This window comes from Vicia villosa, linkage group LG3 (genome assembly GCF_029867415.1).
Source record: "Vicia villosa cultivar HV-30 ecotype Madison, WI linkage group LG3, Vvil1.0, whole genome shotgun sequence".
NCBI lineage: Eukaryota > Viridiplantae > Streptophyta > Magnoliopsida > Fabales > Fabaceae > Vicia > Vicia villosa.
In genome coordinates, this window is record NC_081182.1 from 42,135,921 (window position 1) to 42,146,822 (window position 10,902).

General features: G+C 34.9%; 1 protein-coding gene across 1 annotated transcript; it reads right to left on the minus strand.

Moving 5' to 3' along the window:
• Positions 1–1,592: 1,592 nt before the first annotated feature.
• Positions 1,593–2,025, minus strand: LOC131657943 (egg cell-secreted protein 1.4-like). The gene has a single exon (XM_058927287.1). It carries the CDS (start codon positions 1,995–1,997, stop codon positions 1,593–1,595), a length of 405 nt encoding a protein of 134 aa, XP_058783270.1. The 5' UTR covers positions 1,998–2,025.
• Between the last annotated feature and the right edge of the window lie 8,877 nt (positions 2,026–10,902).

Here is a 10,902-nt window from a genome sequence, read left to right on the forward strand (position 1 = left end):
GAGTTAGCCCTAAGTACAACGCTAACATGCTTATTTAAGCCTTTTTCTTTTGGGAAGGCTTAAGTAACACCTCTCATTTTTGTTGTGGAATGGTGACTCCAACCCTCTTCGACGTGCCTGTAGTTAGTTGCCTTTGACCCATCAGGGAAACCTTCGACCCTTCTATAAAAAATAAAATAAAATCAAACCAAACTACTCTTTTCCCGTCCAAGTTATAGTAACTACATCGAATATCAATATGAAAGTCATTATGAGGAAGTCTCTGAATATGAGCATATTGATTTCCTCGCCTTATGGTTGTCCCACTTTGTCCTATGTTCTAGCTCTCTACAGGTATCCAAGAAGTTCATAGCTTTGGAAATCCAAATCCAAGAGGGGGAGAACATATGTCTTAGTAAGCTGATTTTAGATTCCATGTATGAATCTCTTGAGTCTTCTTTGTCTGACCTAAAATCCATAACCAATCTAGATTAAAAGTTTATGATCTCTGGCCCTATGTGGCTTCTGCAACTATGGCTCAATGGTACTTTCGAACCTTCTCTAACGGTCACCATCCCTTCTAACTTAACAAAACAGGTCGAAGAAAGACGGGTCGAAGCCACTAGGCTTGTTCTGTTCTTGGAAGAGTTGTTCAATCAATGCATTTTCTATTCTTGGAAATGGTATCTTGAGAAATCATCTTGGTACTCTTGTTCCTACTAAGAGTGGCAAAAATATATCATCATGTGCATGAGTCATTATTAGCCAGAGGCGTGCATTTTTTTCATTGTATGGGTTAATGTTGGTGGTGTGTTGGATGAGTATGGATCATGGTTTTGCTCATGGCTTAGTTTAGAGATTTTTCTTCTTACTCAGTGATGGTTATATACTCTAATTTATGAATTATTTTGCTTTGGTTGTTTAAGTGCTTGATTGACTATTTTTAGTTGTTGTGTGTATGTTGTCTCGAACCTGCGACCTTCGCGTTATTAGCACGACGCTCTAACCAACTGAGCTAATGGGCCACTTGTTTTAAATATTTGCACAAAATTATATTTAGATATGTACATGTTAAATCAAAGAGACGGTTGATTTAAAGATCAATCGATTAAACCCATTAAATTTATGATCAAACCATTTATATTTAATTATAGATACTTAATAATATGATACTAGTACCAGATTCAAAAGACTATTCATATGATGCAATCAATTGGAAAAATTTAGTTAAAATAATGTATAGTTAAAATATAAATAGGAAAATGAGAAATTATATTTAAGAAAAATTTAGAAAACAGTACGTTAGGGACCAATTGATCGCATCATATAAATAGTCTTTTGAAACTGGTACTAGTATCATATTATTAAGTTCAATTTTAAATCCTTCCTATGATAACTATTATGTATTGATTTTGTATCATAAAAAGAGATATTAATATTTAAGTATGAAAGATAAATTTATAAATAGAAAGCATAGGAGAGAAAAATGTAAAGAAAAAAAAGACAGAAAAGAGGAAAGGGAAATAACAGCATATATTATATAGTAGTGTTTGTTATATCACCATTTTTATTGATAGAAAAGAAGTGGAATACATTTCATAAGAGTAGAAACTTCAATAATAGTAATTATTAGGAGCAGGAGCATCAGCGGTCACAGTTGGTGGATTCGGTTTAGTGACGGATGCAGCACCGTTGCAAAAGCCATGTAGAATTCCAGCTTCTTCTTGAGTAAGACCCAAAGAGGTGAGCATATTAGGCCAACATTCATTTGCTATGGTGAGAAGAGCATCACAGCATCCCGATCCAAGCTGCGTTTCTCCGTTGATGAAAAACTGAACAATCTCGCCGGTGCAATGTTGAAGCTCGAACATTGTCTCCCAACATTTGTTGTTGGTTCCTGCGCCAGCAAAGGATTGTAAACGTGTTGGAATGTGTGGTGTTGTTGTTGAGGTTAAAGTTCTTGCTGTTGCTATAGTTGAGAGCGATAGGATGACGAAAAGCTTCAAAAAGAAAGACATGGTGGTGATAATGAGAAGGAGAGTAATGGATATGGAGATTGTTTGATGAAAATAAGAAGTGTGATTGTAACTTATATAGATATGTTTGGCCATTAGGTTCTCTGAAGTTTTTAATGTAAGTGCTCAATTAGTATGACTATTGAGTTTCCAACATTTAATGTTAGGAAAATTAAGTTTCATTACTACAAGAGTGTAGTAAATGTGAAAGAACCTCCACTGACTCTGTCCCTTGGTTTTCTTTTCTTTCTTTTCCAACAAAAATTGATAAAAGAGATTAATAAAACTTTATTGACCGGTCAAAATAAATTACACTAGTAAAAGAGAGAGTATTTGCCATGAAGGAGTAAATTATTTGTTCTTGCTTAGCATAGAAGTTTCAAGTTGTGTATCAACCAGTCGTGTGTACGAGTGAATTTTTATCATTTATTTACAATTAGTTTCATTTCAATATATTCACATTTTAGTCATGATACACTTCATTTAAATTGATTACAAGCAGAAACGAGAACAAAATCACTGGGTTAATTAGACATGGAAGCTGCTCAACAACTTGTACATTTGAGCAATGAAGATAAGTGCAACAGCAACGACATTAGCGAACGGGTTATAACTTATAAGCACCACTATACTAGTAGGTTATAAGCATCACCATATGAATATTGATTTTTGCTCATATATACAAAGAGATTATGCCCGTACCGTATGAATAAAGGAATAAAAATAAACCAATTTTAGGTAATAACTGTATCAACATCTTAAAAGTCCATAAATATCTTGTCAAAATTTGAGTGACTTATGACATTTAGGGTATGTTTGGTTGGGAGATTTTGAAGCGGAGGGGAGAGGAAGGAAAGAGAGAGAATATTTTTAATTAAATATATTTTGTTCAAATTTTTATGAAGAAAAGAATGAGATTATAGATAATTAGATTCCCTTTTATCATTTTCTTCAAATAGGAGGGATTTGGAAGGGAGGGGGTGGAGACTGGAGAGATAGTTAGATTCCCTCCTAAAACATTATCCTCACTTTTTTATTTAAATTCAAAATTACCCTCACTTTTGTGTTTCATTATCTATGTTGTTTATGGCTTGATAATTTATTTTTTTTTAATATCACTTTGTTTTTATTTTATTTAGCATGATTATTATACTATTTTAAGGGTTAAAAGGTAAATTAGTTTTAAAATCTATCATCTCCCTTCGTGAACCAAACATACTTTTGATCAAATATTATCTCTTTCATTCTCTCTCCCCTTTTGAACCAAACATACTTTTAATTAAAATATTTTTTCATCCGTCCTCTCCCCTTTATTAAATTTCATCACATCTCTCCCCTCCATTAAAATAAACGTATCCTTAGTGACTTTGTCTCTATCTCTTATCATACTAAACATTATCTATCATTAAAATAATTTATTTTAATAATTTATATATTTTTTATTTACACTAAAATAACTAAATAGTAAAGTCGCCTAATTCATTCTCTGGTTTATCACCCTCTTTCTTTTGAATCTTTTGTTGGGTTTTTTTATCTTTTCCAACCATTTTTCTGGTTATTGCTCTGAAACCCTACCTTTTTCATCTTCGACCGACCCTCCTCTCCTTTCTCAAACTCCCATTTTGACACTGCTTTTTCGCCATGGATCACATAGGGACAAGCTCTGACAACAACCGCAAAATAGTGTCTAATAAACCTACATATCAAACAAACATCAATCAAACCTCTGAGAGCGACCAAAAAACGATGACTACCAAACCTGTAAAGAAAAACAACAATAATCAACACCAAAATCAAGATATATATCTATATATATATATATATATCAGAAAACATCCTTAACAGCAGTCACACATCAAAACTCCAAGAACAGTTCCACGTCGGGATGGAAACTAACCAATCTGATTATCCCTTCAGCTAACTATGAAGATCAAGATAATCCTGAAACCCCTTCATCTGTGAAAGACACTCCTAAACCGATCCAAGAAACAAACTTCATTCTCAATGATGACGAAGAAATCCAAGATCAGACAGAACACCTAATAATCAGCTTGTTGGGTAAACTGATTATAGTGAAACCCATCCACAAAGGCTCGATGTAATCAGCCTTAGCTAACATTTAGTTCAACCCTAAAAGCCTAAATGTGAGGGAACTAGAGATAACCCTCTTCAACATAACCATGGACAACATGGATGACTACAAACGTATTCTAAAAGGTAGCCCATGGTTGTTCAGCCATGCATGGTTAATTCTACAGGAATGGAATGGTAGGGCGGTAGTCACACCCTTGAATTCTCTAAAGCACCCACATTAAACAAATAACGCTTTTTATGGCAAAGTTTTCACCTCATCCAGAAAAATTCCGGGGTATTATGCCAAGACACTCCATGTTTTATTTTATTTCAAAAAATAAAAACAACATATTCCCTTGGTTTTTAATAAAACTTAGGGGAAAACAAATCAGGACACACTTTGAATCCCAACTATTGCAATTTATGTTTGTATCTGTTTATAAGTGAATACTAAATGATTTATCCTTTCGGTTTCCTTAAAAACCGAGGGATAACATAATCAGATTTTACTATAAAAACACTCATTAAACAGATTTTACCTTAATCCTAACTTATATGTTGTCGCTCCAAACTAGTACGAATCATTCTTTGGGACGAATTGCAAGACAGAAAAAATATCCAATGTTTTTCTATCTTGAATAAAACATTTTTTCTGCCCTTACATTTTATCTCGCATAATGGTGCTGAAGTTGTTGTTGTTGTATTTTTGGAACTACCCTCGGTTAAAGAAGGGGGCTCAGCCTTTAAAAAGTAATCAGCTGATAGATTGCAAGTGCAGAAAATTGTTCTTGCTTCAACTTAAATAAAGAAAGGGAGCTCAACCTTTGAAAAGTTAAACAAAGAAGAGAACTTAACCTTTGAAAAGAAAATTTCTCATTGTTGGAACAAATGGATATCAGTGAAGATATTCAGTAATAAGAGAAAAGATTTGTTGTAAACAAATTATTTTAATATTTTGTGTAACCAATGTAATCTCAAAGAAAAAAATTATTCACCTCGATTTTTGTCATAAAACCGAAGGGCTTAATAAGAAAATTTTACAATAAAAACTCTCGTTAAACAGACTTTACCCTAATATTATTATTAACTGATATGTAGCCGCCCCAAAGAGATGGAATATTTACCACCGTCCATTTCATCAATTGCTACTTAGGAAACAGTTCTCCAGGATGGATTGCAAATGCAGAAAATATAAACTATCATAAGTTGGACAAGATATGGGTTTTTTTTTTGGAACAAAGGATATGCAACAAAATTTGAATATCATCGAAGATTTGTTGAAACAATGTATTTTAATATTCTGTGTAAATAATGTAATACATAAAAAGCTTATACACCTTTACCTCGGTTTTTGTCAGAAACTCGGGGAATAATTTTGGCCTGATAATTATGAATATTGATCACTGTCCTTAAACAAATTTGTGTCGTTCATTTTATGAGTATCAACGCTCAACACACTTCCTTTGGTGATTGCGTGAAACTTAAGAGACATCCATTATAAAAGCATGATGAATATTAACATTTCAAACCTAAATGAAACATGAAGCGCTTGAAACTTAAAGACACTTGAAAAAGTACTTTATGATGGATTGCAAGAGCAAAAATTTATCTGGGTTCAAGGTTTGTTTTCTTAAATATTTATTTGATCCGAAAATTATTTATTTATCTAACCCTTTTTTACCTTATATCAGAAACAAATGCAAGCAAAAGCCATATAGAATATTTTGCACCCAGTATTTTGATCTACCCTAAATTCAATGATTCAAAGATCCAACATTTTATCTTGACGGCAAATTAATTTTTACTTTAATATTATGCGTAAACAATATAATATTCTGGGTAAACAGTGTAGTAAGTAAACAAATTAATTTATTATTATTATTCTGTGTAAACAATGTAACGAGTTTAAAAAAATACAATCTACCTTACCCCTCAGTTTTATTGATAAATCAAGAGGTACGATGCGTTAATTTTTAAAATAATAAAAATATAGATGATGAGGATCGAACCCGTGTGCACATAACTTTACCCCTCGGTTATTAAAAATATGAGGGGTAAAGTGGTAGTTTTTCATAAAGTCCTTCGTTACCTCTCTTATGTAGCCGAGGTTAAATGTATCGGGTCTGAGGTTTAATGTATATTTTATAGTAGTTCCATTGGAATCCAGCTATGGGGACTTCCCGTTAATGGCAAAACAACCCAAATGGGGCAGAAGATTGGTGCTCAATTTGGTGAAGTTATGGATGTTGGCATTTTCGATATGCCCGACAGAACAACTATTGTTAAGGTACGTGTTAACCTGAGCAGAAAAGAACATATAAAACCAGGCATGTATATTGGAAGTAAGAATAACGATATTGGAAGTATGAAAAGTTACCCCTATTATGTTTGTAGTATGGCCTTATAGGGCATAATGAAGAACATTGCAAACGGTAAACTGGCCCCGATCATGGTATTTCTGATATAAACCCCCAGGCCTCTGGCTGAAGACGAATCAATTTGGCAGGTGACAGGCCGCAAGCGTACTTTTTAATGTAACACCCCGATATCCGATGCACGCATCAACCGTGTCGGCCAACCGAGCATGTTACCCGGCTTAATCAATAATCCCCCCTAGGTCCGCTTATCGGCTGCCCAGGAAATATTGTTTTTGCCTCCCGCAGGAATCGAACCATGTACCTAGGGGTTAAGTACATATTCATAGCAATTCCTGCTACCACTTGAGCTAGTAGCTCAATTGGTAGCAGGAATTGCTATGAATATGTACTTAACCCCTAGGTACATGGTTCGATTCCTGCGGGAGGCAAAAACAATATTTCCTGGGCAGCCGATAAGCGGACCTAGGGGGTATTATTGATTAAGCCGGTAACATGCTCGGTTGGCCGACACGGTTGATGCGTGCAGCGGATATCGGGGTGTTACACCAAATGTTAGAGTAGTAAAAAGTACTGAACCTCAGAGACCAATGGTTAATTACCGAATTTTATCTAGTCGGTATAAAGCTAGAGTAATCGAATAATGGGGAAATAAGACTAACTTAAGAGAAAAATCACTTTTTGAAATAGCTTAAATGCAAATAACTAGTAATTAATCAAAAACAAATAGGACTTAGGGTCACAATCCCCTACTCAAACATCTCTTTATGATTGATTTACATCTACTACGAGAATTTCCGTGCGGATTATATAAAATAGATTTTTATAGAGAACACCTGCTTTCGCCAGCGTGTTGTCTTATTTTGGACGAATAATTCGTCAACTTTTGCTTATTCGATTCATTCATAGAAAACTCTTTACTATTGCACAACTATTATAATGAAACATTTCTCAAATTCATTTAACACTTGTGTGTCATCAAACTCAGTTGTTTGAAAACCTATTATCGGGTACGGATACAAGTCCTTTCAGATCATGATCGATACTTGAGAACTCTTTTACTTTCGTAACAAGGGGAAAAAGAAAATCCAGATTTTAAAAATAAACGTGCATCGAATTCTCGTAATCAATTCTAATCAATCATACAAATAGTCATGAGTTAGATCTCATGACCCTTAGTCCTTAGAGTCATGGTGAGGGATAGAGTGATAAAAGAGATTTCAACAATTGCGAACATGATCTATTCAATTGATTCATAAAGAAAATAATAACAAGAAAATAAGAACCTGGTAAAAGAAAGAGTATTTGAATATATAAAATAAAGGTTCAAATCTAGCTGCTCCAATGGAGACTTTTTAGTACTAACTCAGATAAAATGCGTAGAAGAAAATAGTACGATAAAAATTGAATGTATTTGCTCTCACAACTTATGAGCTTAAATAGAATCAAAACTCAATCCAAACATATCCTAGGCTTAAAGTCGAATAAAATTGGTTCAGCTGATCAGATCGTAAAGTGCCAAAATTATGAAAACAACCAAAATCATGATGAAAAGGAAATAATTGAAGAATAGATCCCCTGCAAGTTACTACCCGTAATAGCTGTTATGGGAGGTCGTAACAGGTATCTTATTTTTGTCACGGGCGCGTGAAACAAAGGGAATTTGCATTGTTATCCTGTTACTACCTGTAAAAACTGTTACAGGTGGTTGTAACATACCTCAGATTGTTGTATGGAAGACTTTGAGTTTTTCGCCTATTCCTGTGTTTCATCCAATTTGGCCTCTCTTTTGTTTTGAATACTTGTTATGACCGAAAAAAGTGGAAATGCAATACCAAAGCGTTAAAAATGGTAAAACAGAAATAAATTGCATGAAAACCTGAAAATAACATAATGAAATGACTAATAGAAACAATGCGAAAACCACTTATCAAACTCCCCCAAACTTAGACGGTTGCTTGTCCTCAAGCAACAAAGCTTGCATGTATGAATTTTTTGATCAAGCAAATCATCAAATGAAATAGCTTATGAAAAATTAAGCATGTTGGTACTCATATGTGAGTCTTCATTCAGAATGGCTAAGGACTAGTTCTCCCAGTACTCATCTGATGCCAAAGGTGTTTGCAAGAACACTAACCATAGTGAGATTGAGAACTCAAATTTCCATTTCAGATACCTCTATAACTATCCTCATTACTTAAGTCTCACTTTTCAATTTTTCGCATTTTCATTCGGACAATCATATCAAGACATTTGAGAATTTATGATAGTCATCGTATGCATGAAATTGGTCGAGAATTTTTGTCTAGGCGCCAAATTAGCATTTTCCTCTTTTAAATCCACCGATGAAAATACACACTTTTGTGTTTATTTATAGTCCACTTTACGAAGGTGTTAGGGTTCAACCACCATTGGGTTAAATGACCTTGTGATGGTTACTCGAATTAGAGGGTGCAATTGCCTTTTACCGCCATTTTCATCATTTTGGTGCCATAATTATTTTCTCAACCATCATACATTACATGTGAATATTATGTTATGCCGGACTGTCATGATAAACTAATTAGGGAGTACTTTTTAGAGTGTGAGTACTATGGTACAAATCTACACGTTAGACTCGCATCTTACTTTGGGAAACTTAAGGTGTTCAAGCAAAAATCTCTCCTGTCAAACTTTGGTTTCCCTAGTATCAACCTTTCATCTATATATCTCTATATACTATTCCTGATTTCCTCAAAATCAAAGCTCTTTTGAATAAACATTTTCTTTCGGTCCTAATTTGGAGAAAGACTTTAGAAAGTGGTCTTTTAGAAATAAAACTAACAGAAGCAAATAACATAAAGCAAACCAACCAACAAAAAATAAATGAAAAGAAAATAACAAAATCAGGTAAATCTCCCCCAAACTTGAACTAAACATTGTTCGCAATGTTTACAAGAGAGGAAGAGTAACTCACAAAGATCCTCACTAAGTAGGGGGGATGCAACATCAGTTGTTGCATCATTTCTTGCACATCATCCAAGACCGTGCCTTATCAGACTTGCTCTCTTCTCACGTCCCGGAGTAAATTCTGAACCCAATCCCACCTGTCATGATTTGATGTTGATGTTCTGGTTTCATGATAGGTAGGTTGGATGGGTGGTGCAGTATCATCTCCCATAGGTGTACGTGCATCAATGTTAGTAAAATTGGGGTCGCCTTACTCCTCAGATAAGTTACCCGAAGAATTGAGTGTCGTCGTATACAACCAGTTTCTTTCAACATCAACCTGTGTTTTTCTTGGGTTGGGCAGGTCAAGGATGGCGATGTTATGCATCATCAACATGCATGTGTTTCCTTCCCAATGGATCATGCCTTGATGGATGAAGGATTCCATGTCGACCTTGGTTTTTCCCTCAATAATACGGTTTGCCTCAAGGTTGAACTCAAGGCCTAGTTGCTCGACTATGAGGGTGATCATTCCTCCCATCGAGATACCACCGGAGTCTGTCGGTGTGACTCGTCTTAAATAATTAACCACAAAAGCAGCATTATTAATAAGCTCCTTATTAACCATAAAGTGCATGAATAAAAGTTCCCTTTGGGAGGCCACACCGGTGTTATTGCCTTAGCCAAATATGGTGTAGGCCAAGGCTTTTTGAATATACCTTAAAACCGGGTTTTGGATTTTTGAGGCTTTTTCCCCGCCGACAATGTTATCATGGTTCCCAGAGATGGAAGCCTCAAAATTAACAAAATCGGTCCCATAGATGGGCAGCCCCAGAGAATTTCTCCCAAATCCTAACCACTTAATTCAAGGTCTTGGTTGAACAACTGGAAGTAGAGAGTACCATAATAGTATCTCACACCCTCAACCCACTTCTCTAGTTTGAAGCGTAGGGTGCTAAAAAATTCGAGGGTGATACACTCGTATGTGGGAGCGTCCCTCTACATAAAACCTAGCAGCGCAATATTATTAAACAGTCTATCAATTTCAATTTTTAAACATAGATTAGTTTGTTCACACATGTACCTTGTTGGAATGAGCTTGCGTATGATTAAGACCAAATATCTCTTTGCTTGGTCATCATTCGCGAATACAATGTTGTGAGGATTTGATGCCCTTGTGCTTCCTCTATTTTTTGGTCTTGATGATTCAATAGACTCCTTTCCCTTTGCACTTCTCTTAGGAGGCATCTTTGATTTTAAAAAAGTGAGAATACAATTTTTTTGGAATTTGTTAATTTCATACCCGGAATAAGGTTTAAGGTGAGACGTTCTGACGGTTTTGTTAAGGGTGTTTCTGGTTTTATGTTGTTATGTGGGTAAAGGTGAAGGCTTAAGAGTTATGTTTAATGGAGTTTTTGAAGTTTTAAGAGAGAAAGTTTTAGAGATGAGAAGATGATGGGATATGGAGAGAGAATGAAAGTGATAAAGTGAGGTTGAAAAAAAATCAGAATTTTGGATTTATTGGTATTGAA